At 40.4% G+C, this 21,489-nt stretch overlaps 1 protein-coding gene across 1 annotated transcript in view; it reads right to left on the minus strand.

Annotated features, from left to right (window-relative positions):
* Positions 1-98: 98 nt before the first annotated feature.
* The window catches only part of oxsr1 (oxidative stress responsive kinase 1), a 93,621-nt gene continuing 72,230 nt past the window's right edge, over positions 99-21,489 (minus strand). Inside the window, exons 7-18 of the mRNA XM_008112201.2 lie at positions 21,266-21,367; positions 19,655-19,788; positions 17,895-17,943; positions 16,231-16,296; positions 14,049-14,171; positions 9,586-9,621; positions 8,787-8,945; positions 5,860-5,933; positions 5,102-5,154; positions 4,704-4,772; positions 4,445-4,509; positions 99-4,350 (exon numbers count right to left, since the gene is read on the minus strand). Of these exons, the coding sequence (XP_008110408.1) occupies positions 4,276-4,350; positions 4,445-4,509; positions 4,704-4,772; positions 5,102-5,154; positions 5,860-5,933; positions 8,787-8,945; positions 9,586-9,621; positions 14,049-14,171; positions 16,231-16,296; positions 17,895-17,943; positions 19,655-19,788; positions 21,266-21,367 (1,005 nt within the window). The 3' untranslated portion in view covers positions 99-4,275. The remainder of the gene's footprint in view (positions 4,351-4,444; positions 4,510-4,703; positions 4,773-5,101; positions 5,155-5,859; positions 5,934-8,786; positions 8,946-9,585; positions 9,622-14,048; positions 14,172-16,230; positions 16,297-17,894; positions 17,944-19,654; positions 19,789-21,265; positions 21,368-21,489) is intronic.

Raw genomic sequence — 21,489 nt, forward strand, 5'->3', positions numbered from 1 at the left:
TCTTACATTGAATGCAAATTATGATTTTCAATATCAACAAACCATTTGTGGACTGTGTGGCTGCAGTTGTAGGCATAACACAGAGACCATTCCCAAAGCCTTGGACAATTTTTTTATTGATTAAAAATTAGAGAAATACATGCAGTAAAATACAAAGTCAAAGAAAAAAAAAGGCTGAATATTTTACATCTTTCATTAAAATCTACAGTACACCAAAATTGTGTAGAAGTTCCTGTTATATTAATACACCACTGTCATCCTTAAGAATATTAACTAAGTTTAAAAAAATACCAACTGATTTTTTTTCTAGATTCAAGTTCAGAATTTACCCAAAAATAAAAACCCTTTGATCCGTAAGGGTTAAAAAAAAAGGTTAGAAATCATTTCTTAACAAAATAATAATAATCATCGTCATCATTGGCACTTTTGAACTTTGAGAAACAAAATAGTTGTCTAGCACTTAATAGTATCCGAAGCCAAAAATAAAAACCTCCCAAAACATACTACCACCAAGAGACATGTGCCTAGAAATCTAATAATGAAGGTAGCTGAGGATCATAAAAAATGACAAAAACAAAAATACTGGGGGAAGAGCCAGCATGGATACTCTTGCCTGCTAGACCTGGGTTAGACAGAGGTGAGAGTAAATAAATAGAGTCCACATAATTTCACGGGTTGAGTTTGGAGGTCTACTCCAGGGATGACAACCAAGGTATCCACAGCATGCAGGCAAAAAGTGAAGTAATACTGTACCAGAATTAAGTCTCTGCGAGTGAAGAAAAGGTGGGCAAATTGGATCGGGTTGGGTAGGCGCATAGGCCAAGATCGAGACCCCCTCCCCAACAGTCGGTCCAGCTGTAAGCCCCGCCCCTTCTGACATCATCCCGTAAAGAGGGTGGGGCCAGAGGCAAGCTCCGCCCACTGAGTGACATAACATCACAGGCTCCCGGGGACTTCCCATTACACCAGAAGTGGGGAAAGGGGTCAAGAAGTTGCGGTCACCGTGGAGCCTCCGTGGGCCACTTCCATCATCCACTTGGTGGTCAGAAGCCCATCTCAGAGAGTTTTCCAAGGACTAGTCATGATTGCCCCTCCCATGACGTTTTTGGGTTGAACAAATTACTTTATTTAGTTACTTTTGGGGACTACAATTTGCAGAATCACACAGCCAGCATTTTAATAAACCCACCCGGCTTTCACGAATTCAAAGGCTGCAAGTTGCTGTCTCATGCACCAATGAGCACAAAGATGTTTGTACTTCTTGGAAATGTGTGATGAAGCACAACTGAACTTGCAACACACCCGACACACACAAAAGTCCAAGCAAAATGTCCGTCCCCCCCCCATTCATTGTCTCATACTCCCCATCGCTGTTTTTACCAAAGCTCTTCCATCTCCCCAATTGCAGCAGTCGTCTACAAGATTGAAATATTTTAGAATACATTTCCCTCCCTTTTAAAGATACTCCCCATAACTATTCAGGGAGAAAATTACATAAATATACTTGGTAAGATCTCCCAGTATTTCCCAAATCCTGAGGGTCTGTATCTGTGCATGCATTGCTGCCCACTATGACTTCTCCCTTAAATCAGGGATGTAGACTCTTTGGCTCACTTGACTTCTTGGGACCTCAATTCCCAGCCTCCAAAAGAAAGCATTGTTGGAATTATAGTCCCCAAAATTCAATTGAGCTGAAGGTTCCCAATCCCCGGTTTAAGACATAGTGAAGAGGATGGCTTTGGAACAGCATCCATGCTTTCCTCCTGAACTCCCCCTTTTCTTAGCCTTAAACCAAGGTTTCTCAAACCAACCACAGGGCCCTACTTAAAAATGTTGGGGCAAAAGTAAAATTGATAAAGGGATTAGATAATTCTCACTAGAGAGAGGAAAGGGGCAACTGGAGAAAATCTGTAATCTAGAAACCAATTCCTCAACCATGGTTTCCACTATGCTGTGTATATTATGAGGGTTGTAGGATGAATGGAGATCCCAATTCTATTGGTTTGGTAACATCTGCAATAAAATACTTCCAAGGTTTAGAAGTAACACAGAACAGCCTCAGAGAAAGAGGGATAATCAGGGAGGGAAACGGAATCAACACCATTTTAGTATCCACATATTGCATTACAAGTGTTTCTTTGCTCCAACTAAAAAAGGTATAATTTATATGTAGAAATAAAAAAAACAGGGAAAAACACACACACATCACCAGATACTCATTTCTTTTTTTAAAAAAATACTAAAACGTGAGCTATATTGGCTTTGTCTTGATCAAACTTTGATGCTTGAGCTGAGAGTATAAAAAAGGAAAAGAAAAAAACAAGTTTGCAAATTCCAAGCAGTTTAGTGCAGCAGAAGGGACAAAACTGTCCAGAGCTTAATCTTGCCATGTATGAATCTACTGGCAATCTTTTTATTATTATCATCATCATCATTATTGCTGTAAAAAGAGAACAAGGGCAGTTCTTTAGGTACCAGTATGTGCAGGAAAAAGAAAGCAAAATACAAAGGAGAAATGCATGTTTATCTCGAACACACCAGTGAAATGCTCTTGGAGAATCAAACAGAGCCAAGAAAGATTTGTTTCAGAAGATACACACATACACAAACTACCTTCAGTCACCAGACCGCATGATCAACTTGTGCTCGTAATATCCACGTAGGGAGAATGTCTTGTTTTATGAATGGTTATGCACCGAAACACACTCCTACTCTAGAGTTAAACAATACCTAGCAAACTTTGCAAAGGGATATTTCTTGTGTCCTTAGTCTCGTTCCATAAGCAGAAACAATCCCATGAGAACACATTTTGAAGAAACTTTATGCTGTTATTAAAAGAATTCTGGGATTGCAGCAATCTAGTGCACATATAACTCTTGGATCTGAAACTAATTGACAGAAATAGTGTAGATGCACAAGAAGGGCCCATTCTCACTGTTACCCAAACAGTGATTTGAGTAACAGCAAGAAAATTCTTGGGAAACTTTCTATGTCTAGAAAAAACTGTCTTCAAAGTCCCATTCTTCTTTCTGCAGAAGAGATCTCCCACAAACAGATATAAAAAATGGTGTAAATCTGCTTTTCCCAATCCAGACAGATTAGCACAGGCATGGGCAAACTTCAGCCCTCCAGGTATTTTTGATTTCAACTCACACAGTTCCTAACAGCCTATTGGCTGTTGGGAATTGTGGGAGTTAAAGTCCAAAATACCTTGAGGGGCGAATTTCGCCCATGCCTGGATTAACATTCCCATCATCACAATGGAGGTGCTGGCTTGGTAAGATAGGAAATGCCAATTTAGTGGAAAACTGGTGTCTATGGCTGGTAAAAGCCAATGGGATATGGAGGAAGAGATGAACTATGTGCCATTTGCAACCCTCCAGGTTAGAGAAATGAATGCACCTGTTTCAGACATCCCATAAAACTCTACTTGTCCTATAGCTGTTACTGCTTTTGAGACTATTGTGACAACACAACAGCAGAAACAGGCAGAGTTTTAAGAGAGCAGATATCCAACAGGATGGAGCTGTGGTCCTGGAGAATTTCACACAGATTGCAAACAGAACATTATGAAAAACCAGAAAATACCCTCCACACTTTCTAAATGCACCAGTTATTTTTGCATTCGAGGGAAATTAAGGCTAACTATTGGGCAAATGGATCTATCTGCACCTTAAAAGAATTCAAATAAGCCCCTTAAAGACTGTCAAGCCTCACTCTCTGCAGACTTTGCAAGATCTTGCAGTAATTCAGTCTTATGTTTGGAAAACTCATGGTCTTCTTTTCTTTAACCACATGCATGCCTTGAGTAAAAAAATGCCACTGTGGTTATGTGACAGTTCTATGTGGTCAAAAGAAAACAATTCGGTCTAAAGAACAAAACCAACCCAGTGAAGAGTCGTGGAAACCCGTCTGGGACTCTAAGTAGTACATCTACTTTTTCTTTGTCAATCTCTCTCCCTTCCTTTGCTTTTCTTAAATAGTTAAGGCAATAATCAAACTACAACCATGCAGGTGGGGACATGATGGGTCTGCACATCTGATGAAGGAAAAGGCGAGAACTGCCTGCGAGTGGATGAGAAGCCGAGGGGCGTGTGTGTGCGCGCGTGTGTGGCACCGGGAGACGTGGCGATGCTATCCGGAAAACAACTGAGGTTAAAGCTTCTAAGAAAGGGGCCTGTCATTTGGTTCTTTGGCAGTAGTGGTTTTGCTTTTAGGCCAACAGAAGCGCTCGATTGTTGCACCCATGGGGACCGTCGAAGGGGAGTGTCTTTTTTAATTGATGCTGAGTTGTGCAAACCCAATGAGCTTGCTGTCATCGGGGATGTCGGAGCCTTCGACACCAGACGCCTGGGAAAAAAAAACAGAAGAAAGCCATGCATGTCAAGGTATTACATTATATATTATTAGAGACCAAATCAATAAAGGGAAATGTAGTAAATACCAGTTTGAAAGTGACAGATCGATTCGTCTGGGGCTCTTCCACAATTTTTTGTAAGTTGGCGGCAACTGAAATGACAGAGAGGGTGGAAACATGGTGTTTTCAAGCATAGTCATTATGAGCACATTTTTCTCAAAGTATAGACATTCTGGCACAAAGAAGAACCATTTCTCCCTCCCTGTCCGAGAAAGCAGTAAGATGAGTATCCACAAACCCAATAGTGGGAACAAACTGAATTTCTACAACGGGAGCCCCTCATTACCTATTACTAAGTCTCTTCCATCCACAAGGCCTGCTGAGATGAGTTCCTGGGAGACCCCATCAGCCGTATCTGGAAAGATCACAATTTGAAGGGAGTTACAATTCCATGCAACTTAATCCAAAGACATTTAGATTTTAAAGACAGTGGTTAAAGATATGATTTCCTGGATAAGGGACAACTACAGCCAACCCTCCACATTTATTGGGGTGAAGGGAGACCAGGACTTCAATGGAAGTGAAAACCCTTAAACAAAGAAATTGCTTGTGTCCTCCAGCACACTATCATCCCCATTTAGGGGTTAAACCCAAACATATACATAATAGTAACATTGAGAGCACTTTTGCAATGTTGTATGCCTGCCCCGTGGCATTATATTCCATCCTTTAAGCCCCTCTCACCTCTTCCTGGCGTGAATTCAAATCGAATGTCATTGAGTTCTTTTTTTGAATTCCTGTTGAGGCAGAGAAAACAGAGTGAGATTCCAGTTAAGTGTTTTCTAGCTCTAACAGCGTTACTGAATGCCACAATTTCTCCATTCTTGCTCCAGATGGATCCATGTGCAATAAGGGACCTGATTCATTCTGATGGGAGTCAATATGCATTGCAAAAATCACAAAATTTTGGGCCTGTTATTGCTTTAGCATCCAACACAGTGATTCATCAATGAACTACAGCAACATCAAAATCGATTGCTTAAAAATTACAACAAGATAAAAGAACAGGACAATATCATTTTGAAGAGGGATCCCTTTGCTGTACTGCCAAATAATTCTGATCGTAAAATATTCACTAGTCTTAGGACTCGTAAGAAACCCAGAAAGAGCCTTGTAGATGATGTTAGATATTGGTGTTGTTTGTTAACTGGCAGAATTTCAACTTATGCTAATTCTATGAATGAGAAACCTCTAAGTCATCTCATTCAACAATGCTCAGGTCTTGCAAAATTGCTTGACTGAATCTGTCCATCTGTAATGCAGCTTACTGTTGTCTACATTGCCGAGCATTGTTGCCTTTCTAATACAGTACTCCACGTCTTAAGCAGACTTACTCCAAGGCTCCCAGTGGAAATCTACAACTAAGTAGGGCATCAAACCCTGGTCTCCCACTATCCTAGACCAGCACTCAAACCACTACAAACCACTTATTATGCACTTACCTTAACCTTAAAACAAGGCTGATGGGGACTTTCGGTTCCTCTTGTGCTGGGGCTGCAGCAGGGGCAGGAGGTGCCTTTTTAAAGTAAGAGAAAGAAAAGAAAATGCCTGCTATTTTCAGCGATGGACTGGAGCAATGCCAGAATTCTGTGGCTTTAAAGACTTGCAAACAGGCAACAGAAAATAAATCTGATGGTTCCACACCTAGGACTTAGCATTTTCAACTGAAGAAGCAGTGAATAAATATGACCCTCCAAATATTTTTAAGCCTGCAACACCCATCAGCACTGGCCAATAGAGCCAGTTCTGTGGCATTACATTACATAACATGATTTTTGTTCCTGGGTTATCAATATCATTTCCTAATTGGTTCTATCATAAAAAAAACATGGAAAAGTTTATTAAACTGCAAAAAAATTGTTTTTGTGTGACATCCTGCAGCACATTAGTTTTTAGTGCTATAGTTTTTCAATAAATATCTCAAGTCTCAACCAATCCAATCTAATTTGTGGCAGCCACAAAAATGAAGTTTCTGGATTATAACAACTACTGTAATATCAAAGTAAGGACCACACAATTAAACAGGAAATAACACTTTCAAACCAGGAACAGAACATTTTTCAAATTTTGTTACACAGGAGCTGCAAGTGAAAACAAATCTGGGGAGCTACACCTGCCCACAGCAACCAGGTTAGAGATGTGAAAGCAATCTACTGCATGAAAATCATGATAAATTCCACTCATAAGAGCAGACAAAATTTAGACAAAGAGATAAACAGTCTGTCTGAGAGGAACTCCATTCCGAATGGCCTACCAAATCTCCAAGATGGAATACTTGTGAGATTAGAACTGGCATCTTACAAAATGGGAATTAATATTGGGGGGGGGGGGGGGTAGGCTGAGAAAGAAGTTGGGTAGGGACGGACATCCTAGCAGAGGTCACATCTGACATGAATTAAACCTGATGGGCACTGCTCTCTTGCTGTTGTACACAGCTCTCTACTGACATCAGCTATCTCCTTTTACAACTACTGGGAAGCTATACCGACACCCACTGTGGAAATTTTAGGGATTGTTTCACAGAATCATAGAGTTGGAAGAGACCACAGGGGCCATCCCGTCCAACCCCTGCCATGCAAGAATACCCAAAATGGAAAGCTAAAGCCCTCAAACATTTTAATTGTCTGACCTGGTTCTAAAGAGAACATCTGCAGACCTCAAACCAAGTAAGTGCTATTTAATTTCAGCCAAATAAGACTCCAAGAACAGCAGATGCCAAGGCCTGTCCTCTAAGATTAATGTGCTGTCAGGAGGAGAACAGGAGCCTTATGAGCTGGATGGGTTTATATATATCCCTGCTCCAAAAACCATGAAAATGTTTCTAGGAAAAAGCTGAAGCCTTCAAGTGTTGCTCTCGCCACAAGCGCGACCAAATGATTCCCAGGGGGCTTGTAAGAGCCATGGCTTGAGAATGCTTCCCCGCCCCTTCCCGAGCTTTAGACGCCTCACCCAGGCTACAAGAATAGCCACTTGTCTCTTTACTGAAGAGGAAAGTAGGACAGCCGGGCAGCCTTGAGGTTGCCACAATTCAGCACAAACTGCAAGACATGTCTCAAGAATGAGTTGACTTTGGCAGGAATTCATTCTGTGTAAGAAACCCACGTTTACTTGCATTTCCTCCATCCAAACAGTTCGAAAGCAAGAAGTGGGCATTGCATGAAAAGTCTTCCATGATAGTGAGCAGAGAAACAGTAGAAGGTGACACCAAACTTAGTGACGCCACCGAGGTGGAAGCTGCTCACTCTCATGAGCCCTTCTGCTCAAGCTACCTTGGATAGATACCCAGCTTGGGAAAGTCAACTTTCTCAAGTTCTTAGAATCCTAATCCAAAAAGAGGTAACCTTTTTCCAAATCACAACCCAAACCTAGTGAGATATGTACTTTTAGCTTCAGCCACTGCATGACATTTAGACATTTTTTTCTGTCTTCCTCAGATAGCGCTGCATCTGGCAGGCTTTCTCCAAAAACAACTAAGCCCAAGTCACAAACTCGTGCACAACATTGAGAATCCTGTGCTCCATGGGAGAGAGTAGCAAAATAAAAGTTTCAAATCCTAGCACTGTTGTGACTCAGCCTTTGCCTTTGTGTGACTCTGATGAGGACTCTGGGTTATATGTGCATAATGATGGGATTCAGGATGAATTTGAAGATGACTCTGATGCTGGGAATTATAGGAGCGTTCTGGCTGTGGGAAATGAAGAGCAGGGAGTTGTTCCCATGGGAATAAATCATGATGTTGTTTCTAACGAGGAATTTCAGGTGCAGGAAGCAGAAAGGGAGGATAGCGCTTTGCCTCCGTCTGATAACAGTAACGGGTTCACGATGGGCTACAAGACTGGAATTTAGAGGGTTGCGGAGAAGTCTTCGCATAGCTAATAAATGGGAGCTCAAAGGGCAAAGGAATGCCTTTATGTCATGCTTTTAAAACAGTCTGCTTGTAGAGAGATCTCTGTCAATGCAACTCCATCGCCTGATCGAAAAGCAAGTCTGCTTTCCTGTGCCAAGTTTGCTTTCCTGTAATATCTCGTGGATATATTCTGTTTGCTGGGACTTTTGGCTTCTATGAAAAGGACCTTGTTTTATGCTCTATGTTTCTATGGACTTATTGCTTACAGCCTTGTTTTGTACCTATCTTTTAGAACTGAACTTTTACCCTTTTATGAACTATCTTCTGCCTATTTTCTAAATAAACTACAAAAGACTACTTCTTGTGTGTGGCTTGGTGTCTTTAGCAAGGTGAAGCTAACCTGAGGTGCGACAAACAAATCTTGACCCTCAAATGAAAGTAAACAGTCCAGCTATCCACGCCTAAAGAGGGTGGATACCTGACTGGAGATCTATTTTCCCTCTTCAAGGTCTCCGCCTTTACCTGTGCTGCTGGAGGAGCCGCCGGAGGTGCCTGAGAAGCTGGAAGAGGGGCAGCTGGAGACGGTTGTGTGGGGGCTTGGCCTGCAGGCTGAGGTAGTTGAGCAGGAATTTGGGCCGGGACATTGAGCAACGGACCTGTAGGCTCAGCTGACGGGAAGAGCTAGAAATGCAAAGAAAAGGCGAGTTTAGAGGAAAGAAAGAAACAGACACACACACACAACTACCACTACCTCAAACACACAAACTGAGCTATTGCCATGCATTGCTATTCAAGCAACGGGGGGATTAATCCTTCACAAATACTTGTATTTCACCACAAAATAGTCATGCTCCTACCCTTTTTGAGGGGGTAAAGGGAGGTGCGACTATTATGTGATGAAATACAGTACTTTAAACAAGCGAAACTATGCATGATAATGGTCCTCAGACCAGAGCAAGCCCAAATGCCATTGGTTGACAGCTGCTGGTAATTACCAGAGATGAAAGAAAGAATCGTAGCCAATGGGCACAAATTGACATGACTACAAAAGGAGACCTTGTGGGCCTGTCATTGGGGAAACAAATGAAGATATGTATTTGTAATGAATGTGGAAACAAAATGCTTAGGAAGGACATATTTTATCAGATGCAGGCAGGTGAAATAACAAATATTGGCACAAGATGTGCTTTTTAAAAAAAAAAAAAAAAAGCTGTTATACTGACAGTGATCCCACTTTATCATTGCCTGGCTATGGTGCTCTTGACATTCCCTAAAACATAAAAACAGAGCAATCCAGTACAACCAAAGGTTAACAACTTACCTCTGAATTCTGTAATGATTCTTTCACTCTGGGAGACTAAAAGAGAAAATACCTGCCATTAGTTTTCAATGCCAGGGTAAAGGGAAAATGACAAACAAGGCAATGCAACCCCACTTCCCAATATACAATTGGCTGTGTATGAATTTGTGTATAAATTATCTGTATATATTGCCATGGTCACTTTTTCATCAGGGAGTTCTGTGAATACTTACAATGGTCTGAGGCTTTAGAATAATTTTTGGGGACATTTCATATAATACGATTTTGGAAAATAATATGGAACCCTATATTTCTTATGCAAAATGTGCAATGCCTTGGGCTTGCAATCAAAGCACACCATAAAACATGCTGTTGAATAGTGGTTCTCAACCTGTGGGTCCCCAGATGTTTTGGCCTAGAACTCCCAGAAATCCCAGCCAGTTTTACCAGATGTTAGGATTTTGGGAGTTGAAGGCCAAAACATCTAGGTACCCACAGGTTGAAAACCACTGCTATAGAACCTAATGATGTCTAAATAAATGTTCTTTCTAGGGCAGGCATTGGCAAACTTGGGCTGTCAGGAATTGTGGGAGTTGAAGTCCAAAACACCTGGAGGGCCAAGTTTGTCCATGCGTGCTCTAGGGCCTTCAGTTTAATCCAGTGGAACATCTGGCAGGAGCTGATGACAGAATTGCATCAGAGGTCTAGAAAGAACAGGGTTGTTGTATGTTTTCCGGGCTGTGATTATAATTACATTATATAAATATTATAATAGAAAGAACACTTCTCTAAACATCACTAGGTCCTCCAGCATGATTCGATGGTGTTCAAAGCTCTTTGTCTGTTAATGAAACTGCATTCAAAAAGCTTCCATAATAACCAGGGATGTTGTACAACTCCCATGACTCCTTACCATTGGCCAAGCAAGCTGAAAAGAGGTGTTGACCAAAACAATTGGGAGTGACGTTCCTGCCCCTTTGAACTAGAACAATTGTGAACATGAGTGGGCCACGGACTTTTCCATTCACAGGTGGTTTTCTCATAGGAAAGAGCTGGCATATCAGAGCCCAGAATAAAGCAATGCTTCTCATAGAATCATAGAATAGTAGAGTTGGAAGAGACCTCATGGGCCATCCAGTCCAACCCCCTGCCAAGAAGCAGAAAATCGCATTCAAAGCACCCCCGACAGATGGCCATCCAGCCTCTGCTTAAAAGCCTCCAAAGAAGGAGCCTCCACCACAGTCCGGGGCAGAGAGTTCCACTGCTGAACAGCCCTCACAGTGAGGAAGTTCTTCCTGATGTTCAGGTGGAATCTCCTTTCCTGTAGTTTGAAGCCATTGTTCCACGTCCTAGTCTGCAGGACAGCAGAAAACAAGTTTGCTCCTAGGACTTTCTCCTGGGACTTTCTTCGGGAACGGCTTTATCCCTGGCACTCAAGGATGTGAAAATACTTGACATTTATATAAGGCTAAACCCAATACCTGTCCGCTATGACTTAGATGCATTAAAATGAATAAAATGGGTCAGTCTCATTGATATTGATGGGTTTTGCTCAATGCAAGAACTGCTCAACTGCATTCTTTCAAATTTCTGAAGAACCACATGGATGAAATCTTTGTTGCTATCCTCACAATGACCCTACCAATACTGGTCAGTAGTTGCTAAAGGAGAACAGAGGTGAAGAAATAGAAGCAAAGGCTTATCCGAGTTCACTCAACATAATGTATTTGTTTATGTGATTTATAATTTGCCTCTCTCCAGGCATGGGGTTGCAGAAAAGACTAACTGGAACTACCAGATTCACAGCTCAGTTTCTCTATGAATTTTGCCACACTAGCTCTTGGCTAAATCCTGGCTGCACTGCACAAAACCACTGCGTGCACATACATATAAATGTGCCCCCCTCCAGTGAGCACAAACTGTTTTAAAACCCATGGGTTGCAATCTAATTGCCAACAATGATTTCCTGACAACAGAAGAACTGCTGAGGTCAGATGTCTGTAAAGCTGGAGGGAAAAATATCGAAGGGAGCAGAGTGTGAGTGTGTGCATGCAGATATAATGGCAAATGGCTTGTTTTCAATAATTCATATGAAATACCATGTGTTGCCCTGTCCTCTTTCTACTGAGTAAGCAATACATCATCTATGTCTAGAAAGCACAGCGCAGAGGTCAGGGTCTCTTTCAGAAAAAGACACTGCTGTCTTTTCCAATGACGGTCCAGAACTAACTAGCAACTAGTATAGAAATGTATCTTTTCCTCAAAAGCATCCTCTCCACCAACCCAAAAAATCTGAGGCAGAAAAGCTGGAGGGAGCAACTGCTAGGATAAATGGATATGGAACTAATTATTCTGGAAATAGAGACCACCAATATTTCTCTAGGCAGATGTTCATTAACATAATTAAATCTGATCAAAACCGATTGCCTAAGGTTTTCACAGACGATCCTGGATTCCCCTAAAGAGGCTGTTTATACAATTATTCTCCAGAAAGATTGCAATGAAAAGAGTCAATGCACTGGGCTTGGATGATTAAAAAAAAAAAACAGGCTGCCACTATTTCACATACTTGAAAGTTTAGGGTGAGTATCCCTTACGCAAAATGCTCGCGACCAGAAGAGTTTGGGATTTTGGAAATATTAATATAATGTAAAAAAAATTTATCCTGTCAGAAGCAACTTGACAACATACTGCAAGTCACTTCTGATGTACGAGAATTGGCCATCTACAGAGACGTTGCTCAGGGGATGCCCAGATGTGTTAGCATCCTGCTGGGAAGCTTCTATCACGTCCCCGCAAGCTAGAACTGACAAACAGGAGCTCATCCCATCTCACGGATTCAAACTGGCAACCTTCAGGTCAGCAGTTCAGTCGGCACAAGGATGTAACCCATTGCACCACCATGGCTCCTTCATAATATAACATAATATAATATAATATACACCAGATTCCGGAAAACTTGTATTTGCATATACATACATGATGGGATATCATGGAGATGAGGCCCAAGTCTAAACATGAAATCCATTTATATTTGCACCTTTTAAATATAGTCTGATTTTATATACAATATTTTAATATATTTTATGCATAAAACAGAGTTTGCATACACTGAACTATCAAAAAGCAAAGGTGGCAGCATCTCAGCCACTCATGTGAATAGTTTTAGATTTCGGAATATTTTGGAATTCCAGGCAAGGGGTGTTCTACTTGTATCCTGATTCTCAGGTGCTGTTTGCCAGAGTGAGCACTTGCTATGAAATAGACATGCAAGTATCTTTAAATGCATAAGGGACATGTGCTTTAAATATTTATCTCCAAATGTGGGCAGTGGCAAATGCAATTACTAGAGAAAGGATAAATAAGTGTTCTTCTATGGAATGTCCCTAGGACAGAGTCTGGAAATGTTCCTTTTGGAGGCTACAACTCCTGGATTCCTTTAACCAAAAAGAACTTCTTTGAACTTTGTCCTGGGCTTTGTATGTCCTCAAAATCAAATAGATGAAAAATGGTAAAATTGGATTTTTCCAGTCTTTCGGGAAAAATGGCAAAGTACAAATAGGACCAATGGTAGGCAATTGCCTGCCCTTCGAACTCATAGACAAAATGCCAGATTTCACAGCACAGTGGTACTGACATTCCAGGACTTCATTCTCTCCTCTGGTGACATTTGTGTGGAAACAATCCAAATTTAAAGACTGTAGCAATTTTCAGGACCACAAAAACTACTAGCTCACTTCTTTCTTTCTAATATTGGAACGTGAACCGTATAAGCGTATGTTCCAGAGCTTGGAAAGCTTGCTTTTTTGGACAGCTCCCAGCATCCATGTTTACACAATCCAGTGGCGGCACTGCTGGGGGAATTCTTGGAATTATGGTTAAAAAACTATTTTTCCATACTCTATGTTGATGAAGTGCCCATTTGTCATGTGAAAACCAAACTGAATTCTGCTTCACAAATGGCTATGTGAATCTATCCCTCCAGATTTTCTTGCAAATGCAGCAAGCCCACGTATTACACAAGCGATTCAGTCTAGAACCCTTCACATGTTGTGTAATCTGAATGTTATATTTCCTACCCGAAATGAATGATATCTTGGGGTTCCACATAATTGCTCCGTAGGACTAGAAAATGTTCTCTCCAGGCCTCCAGAGAAATTCGAAAGTCAACTTCCAAGGGAAGGTCAAGATAAAATCAACATAAAACCAAGCTGACGTCTTAAAGAGAACTCCTCGGGGTACTTTCGAGCTCCTCCAGAGAAATTCTGTGGTATTCAAAACTCTGCATAAGTGAAACTGCGTTCAATGAGCTCAAATAATAAGTTGGCCTACTATGTAACATTTTCTCTCTTTACCAGCTTCACACACACACTGTATTTCCAATCAAGACAATGACTTCATCCTTGAAAAGGCTGCTTGAATGAGATCTCCTTCCCTTTTAAGAGCTAATTTTCACAAAAACACGTAGTTCAACTGATGCTCACCCTGAGCTGTGAAATGGCGGCTTTGCCTTCTTCACTCTCTTCATCTAACTCATCGTCGCTCCATTCCCAGCCTCCATCTTCCGTCTTATGAAGGCGACCGCTGGAACCAGGGACTCTCCGGACCTGTATTGCAATGGAGCCCAAACTATGTTACTAACCCTTGAACAATGTTATGTTACTAACAGTTCCACCGTATTAGGAGATGTTGAGGAGATGGAAATATCACACACCCCCAAATCCCTCAATATAAAATTAACCATGTAAAATTGAACACATTATACACATTAAAAGGAACACATACTGTATTTCTAATAGAGATCCCTCTGTACAGATAATCGTTTTTCTTCCTTCCAGTAATAAGTAACTTTTACAACAACAACAACAATTTATTGATTAGCCAGTTGGCCTTATCAAAGACAGACAATACAAAAACAACATAAAACATACAACATATATCTGGTTCACTTAAAATAAAATACAGATATACAGCTGTCTGCCTGCTTGGTGCCAATGTAGTTTAGCTAAAGATCTATGCATCAACTATCCTCATCTCCCCTACACTGCACCCCAATCTGATCTATGTACTCTGATCTCCTTTTAGCAGCTTTAAACAAATACAGGGCCACTTTTGTTGTCAGAGTGGGGTTATAACCGGCCAACAAAAATGAAGTTTTGGTCTCAATAACCCAGCTTGTTTTATTACCAATAAAAGGCCATAAGTATTGTTTCCTTTCTTTTTTATATAGGTTACAGTTGTGCAAAATGTGGTTCAAATTTTCGACTTCAGGGCTGCTACAAATACATAATCTTTCTTCATACGGGATATGATTGAATCTGCCATGTCTCTACATGGACTCCATTTGTTCGAATCTTGCCCTAGTGAAAGTGGTTCTTAGGTGTCTTGGCATATCTGCTTTTAGGAACAGTGCCCTCTGGAAATTATGTTTAAAGCATCCTAACCACTTCAGAGATCCTGTATTAGACGGGGTGGCTATGTCTTTTTGGGCTTCAATATCTAGGATTCTTTGGAAAGTAACTTTTACAATATTTCAAGTTTTCAGACTTCATCAAAACGCCTGAGTAAGTATCCCTGTAGACATTTGGAATATTAATGGAATAATTGTTTTAAGCTAATCAACATATTCTGTATCTGAGATGCTGCCTAGCGTGACTCTATGGCAGTGGTTCTCAACCTGTGGCTTCCCAGGTGTTTTGGCCTACAACTCCCGGAAATCCCAGCCATTTTACCAGCAGATAGGATTTCTGGGAGTTGAAGGCCAAAACATCTGGGGACCTACAGGTTGAGAACCACTGCTCTACAGTAGTGTTTCCCAAACTTTGGTCTTTCTGGGGTTTGCAACTACAACTCTCAGAGGCCCCAACCAGCTTCGCCAACCATCAGAAATCCTGGAGCCTAAAATCCAAAACATCTGGAGGATCAACACCGAAGAAGTACTGCGTTACAGCTTACATAATTAGGGAGGCAGATGGGCTAGATGGATGAGGGGATGAAAACAGACATGGACAAAAGGTCAGGCCAAGACCTCTGCTGGAGATGGGTGACTGAGTAAGTGGATCAGCATACAAACTCACATTTTTACAAGTTTCTGAGTATGATCCAAAGTGTCTATGATCACTTAAGTCCTAAATAGCCTTGGGACTTAGCATATGCCTCTACATTTGTGCTCATCAAGTGTGTGTCAAGATCACTCCAGTTCAGGAAGGTTCAAGTAATTTTGTGGTTATTAAGGATCACTTACTAAGCAGTTCAGGCCAAACAGAGCTGCCACCATTTAGGGAAAACCAAATGCAATTGCTCTGTCTTTTCTGCAGAGTTGAACTGAACTTTTCTTATGGAGGAGTAACAAAATTGCAATTGATAGATGCAACCATTCTTGTTTTTGAAGCAAAATAGAAACACAATCTGAACTGCTGTCCCTCAAAGTTGGAATCCTAGTTGCTGGGAGCTCATCCAGACCCAACCTTGGATGTCTTTTGAAGATCGTGTAGTGTTTTATTCAAATGAACTTTGGGTGGATCCTCCACTGTTGCATGTGTGTATTTAATATTCCCTGTCAAGTTCACGAGACAAAGTTGTTGTACATCATCATCACTGTTGTCATTATTATCAGAACAACAAAACAGAACTGTCACATTCTCACTGTAAGTCTCACACTTGTACCTTTTTGGCTCTTTCAGTGATTGTTGGTGCTCTTTGCAGCATTTTTTCTTGTAAAAATTCTTTATTCTAGAAAAAAAAATATATCAAATCATTGACTTTTACATCCTGCTCTTCAAAAGGCCATTGTTTGGCTCTAATAGTATTTTTTTGAAAGTGTGTCAGAGAGGAGTATCAAAATAGCTCTCACTAGTAGCTCAAAATAGATTCAGAAAAGCCTTTGATGGGAAAATGTTAATGTGCTGCCTTCTAAAGAATAACATGAAACTCTCATGAGTAGCATGAGGACAACTGTCTCTAGTTTCCTAGATGGCTGACTGGAAAACAACCAGACCCTCCTTCTTCAGAGAATGCTCTATTTTCCCCATGGGGAAAAAACGTCCCCATTATTGGCCCCAAATACCCTTTTGGGAGAGTGAAGGCATTTTTGCCACATTGAAGGCACTTTGAGCTCTTTTTGGACTCAAGAGCAGCCATTTTTAAACTGCTTCTTTGTTGTTTTTCAAAGAGCCTCTCTTAGGTTTAAAATAGCCCAAAGAGAACACAAAGAGAACATGGCCATACAGCTCGGAAAACATACAACAACCCTGTGATCCCAGCCATGAAAGCCTTTGACAACACATAGAACACAAAATGTGGCAAAAATGCCTTCTTCATCTTGTAGAATTTCAAAACATTCTGACTTTTTCATCAGGCAAATTTGGAAATGCTATTTCCAACGTAAGTGTTTGGGAAATAGCATTTTAGGAAATGTTAAAAATAGCAATAAAGGGCAGTCAAAATTTATGACATGAAGAGTTGACATTCAGGAAGTAGCTAAACAAGTTTGTGTTCTAACAAAACACCAAACTAAAGTATTGATTTCATTTAACTTAGCAATGCAAAACTAAGGTATTATCCACATTCATAGATCACATGACATAAACATTTCAGTCTTCATTCCATGTACAGTAGAGTCTTGCTTATCCAATGTAAACGGGCCGTCAGAAAGTTGGGATAAGCGAATACGTTGGATAATAAGGAGAGATTAAGGAAAAGCCTATTAAACGTTAAGTTAGGTTATGATTTTACAAATTAAGCACCAAAACATCATGTTATACAACAAATTTGACAGAAAAGGTAGTTCAATACACAGTAATGCTATGTAGTAATTACTGTATTTACAAATTTAGCACCAAAATATCACGATGTATTGACAACATTGACTACAAAAATGCCTTGGATAATCCAGAATGTTGGATAAGCGAGTGTTGGATAAGTGAGACTCTACTGTAAAAGGAAAACCTTTCCAACCATCAAATAAGGGACAACCCTTACAATAAGTGAAACTTGTCAGCCCTATAAGGAATAAGCTCACTAGCCCTCAAACAAGGGACATCCCTTATTAAGAGACATCTCACAACTTTTCTTAGAAACTTTTCTTAGTTCTTCATAAGACACTGGAGTCCCAACTCCTAGTTGGCCCACCCAACAGGATTAATGGTCACATATGATGGGACACATAATCCAGAAACATCTGAATTACCAAACATTCTCCACCTCTGGTTTACAAGATTCCACTAGTACATAATATTTGAGAAAAATAACTACAGCATGGATTGTGGACTTGCAGTACATTGATGACCTATAAACATTAAATTGGAGAGAGAAACGATCTCTGACCATACCTTTGCTTTCTGGAAAAATTTATGTCTTAGAAGTTCAGCTGCCGTTGGTCTGTAATATAAAAACAGTTGAAATATACTATTGCTTTCTTGCATCTTGTTTGTTTTTCCCCTTACTATAACTAAGCCAATTTTTATGAAAGGTCTCCTTAAAATAGCTCCTTCATGGGAGAGAATTCAAGATAAGAACTTGGATCATTATAGGGATGACCGTTTGCCACAGATGTGTATGCTTCAAGCCACATGTCAACAGCACAGCCTAAGTCCCAAGTAATGAATGACCTTTGCAAAAGGGAAGACAGTGACACTCACTGATCACAAACAAGAATGTGGCTATCAGACAGCAGGAATAAGTGCTGACAGGCTCAACCGGATGATGTCTGTTGCTTGTCATCTTTGTGTTCTTAATTTTCCATGTCTGCATTTGACCAAACTTAGAACACTAGAACCAGAACTCATAAAGCCCTACAAGACTCAGGTACATTTTAGATACGTCTTTCCCACCTTGGTGCCTTCCAAGATGCTTCAAACATTTCCTCCTATCACTTCCAAACCAGCATCTGGAGAAATCCTGGAAGCTATATTCTCAAACATGTGGAGAACATTAAGTTGGGGAAGGCTGACCAAACAAAGAATGGTAGAGCACTGCGGCCATAGGGCAAATCTACAGACCAGGTCATTCCTAATTCAAATCCCGTCTCTTATGGAAACGTGTACGTCTTTACACCACCATGCCACATTTTCACATCCTTGGTCTGTGATAAGACATATTTTACTGCCAATTAACATAAAAACTAAATTAGATAATAGTGTGAACCACTCTGAATACTCTGTACAAATGATAAGCATTAATTATAGTTTGAATGTTGTATTATATGGCCAATTATATGGCCCAGATCTTTTGATCCAATTCATGATTTTAATATTATTCTGTGTATCGACTTTTTATGACTGTTTTTCTTATGCTGATGTTTTTATGGTTGCTGATTTGTCTATTGTTTTTGTTTTGATTTTGTACTGTTGCGTTGGGCAAAGCCCCATGTAAGCCGCCCCGAGTCCCTTCGGGGAGATGGGGCGGGGTATAAGAATAAAGTTGTTATTATTATTATTATTATTATTATTATTAATTTAGGAAGAGTTGATTTCATCTTGATCACCGACACACACTTATTAGAAATAGCCAACTTTTTCAAAAGTATTCAGAGATACATCATTTATTATATACAGTGTATACATATACATACATGTATGTATGCATGTGTTTATGTATGTGTACACACACACACACATCCCTCTCTCCCAATGAACTCAGTGTGAACCAATTAGTCTATCCCCCATTTAATCTTCACAATTACCATGTGAGATAGATTAGATGAAATTTCTTAACAATCCCAAGGGTGAACCCAATAAATTTCTTGCCTGAGTAGAAATTTGAATTCAATTTTCTTGCAACCCCAGCACAACACTCTTTGCAACAATGGCTGTCTAAGAGTAATTCTCTTAAAGCCAAACAAATATGTTGTCACATCAACAGGATACACACCCATCAATTCACAAGACAGTGACTAATCCCAAGTGCCAAGCAGTTCTGTTTTAAATAGATGGAAGCCAGTGATTCGAAGTCACACTCCCTTAGTTTCAGGGGAAGGCAAAGGCAAACCCTCTTTGAACAAATCCTGTCAAGACTACCCTGTGATTAGGGTTCTTCCTGTACAGTAGAAATAACTCGAAGACACACAACAACAAAGTAAGATATCTTGTACCTTTTCTCGGGGTCTTTTTGCAGGCATGATGAGATCATCTTCCTGAATGATTTTCCATACTTTTTCAACATGTCCTTGTCTTGTACACCTGTCTCCAGTGAAGGTGGGTCATTTTGCAGCGTTAACATTAAGACCTGGGAGGATTACATCCATTCAAGACATGAAGACAAATGACAGATTGGGAATCCTTTATCTGAAATGCTTGGGACCAGAAATGTTTTGGGACTTCGAATTTTACAGATTTGGGAAGACCAGTATTTGCGTATACATCCATCATGAAAGATGGGACCCACACCAAATTCATGCATGTTTCACATACACCTTATATTCATAGCCTGAAGGTAATTCTATGGAAGCAAGGGTGTCACTATCTCCACCAATATGGACAATTTCGGGTTTCGAAGCTGCTGTTTTGGAGGCAATGGCCTTGGAGTCTTGCTGCAATCTTATGGAAGATCATCAATATGACCATGGATTTGTGTTGATTTTGATTCCCTTAATGTTGTTTTAATGGAAAATTGAAACAAGACCCGGTTAAAATAATTGAATTTTTTCAAAAGGAAAAAGAGATGAAATGATACTCAGGCTTTGGGTTACAATATTTTTTTAAAGGTAGTCTTTCAAGTACAAGACAGAAAAATAGAAATGTTAGGATGAAAAAATAGTGAAAGGCCAGCTCAGCCAGGTGAAACCAGAACACCAGGAACAACAAACCTCAGTGGTGGAATTGAGGTCATTTGGGGGAACGCTCCTATTAATGCTACCGGATTCCAGTTTTATGGAACAGAAGAAAGAACACTCTTGAAACGCTGCCTGCTTTGCTTGGCCCAGATAGGTTGGGCTTGAGGAAACGGGGCAAGAAGATGAGATAATTCCTCATCATTTTTCTCATGTTTATTGATTTAATTTTTCTTCATTATGAATTTAACTGTGCGGTATATTTTATTAAAACCAGCTAATTAAAGGAGCCAGGACAGCCAAAAGGCAAAGAAGGACCAAGCTGTTGCGTACTCCAAAAGCAAACACTACAGGAAAATATGTGAAGCGCATGGGTAACTCTCTCAGGGAAATTTTACATCCCATCATAATTCCTGTGACTGATTCCAGAGAGAGAAACCTATGGATAGTTTATGGAGAGGAGTCACATTTCCATGAAACAGAGTTTGAAAACCACCTTTTTGATGTACAGCATGACTCCCATACCCACAGGTCCATTACCCATGGTGTCATTTAGCCTGACAAAGTATGTCCTCTTTAGGCATTTTCTAGGTCCTCCAGTGTGATTCTACGATATTCTTGGGCTGAAGGTCCTTCATCTCAACAGGGTTTGCTATTATCTGCAATTCTGCATATCTATGCAAAGTCTGGGAACATATCCCAAAGAGATACAGGATTCGTCCTATATATGTAATTGCTGGTTTGGCATTCAGATATTGGTTTTATTTTCTTGCTATTGACTTCTTTCCTTTCTGTTGAAATTCAGACTCCAATACTCGTGCAGAAAATGGAAGCTTTCATTAGCTTCTGCTTGCAGTTTTCTACTAACTTGGGGACAATGTCCTTCCAAGAGGGTGGCTCATTCATTAGGGCCTGACCATCAGTTCAACTCACCTTCATAGGGGGATATTTGTGATAAGGAGCCGCTCCTGTCGCCAGCTCAATTGCCGTGATCCCAAAACTCCAGATGTCTGCTTTGAAATCGTAGCCTCTGACCTGGAAAATTAGAGATTATTAACAGCGCATTCCTCATCCGTCTCAAACTATCCATCTCCTGCCTTATCCATCTGTCCCAACAACTGCTCCAGCAACTGCTCACAATCGTCTCTAGATCATAC

Source organism: Anolis carolinensis, chromosome 6 (assembly GCF_035594765.1).
Source record: "Anolis carolinensis isolate JA03-04 chromosome 6, rAnoCar3.1.pri, whole genome shotgun sequence".
Classification (NCBI taxonomy): Eukaryota; Metazoa; Chordata; class Lepidosauria; order Squamata; family Dactyloidae; genus Anolis; species Anolis carolinensis.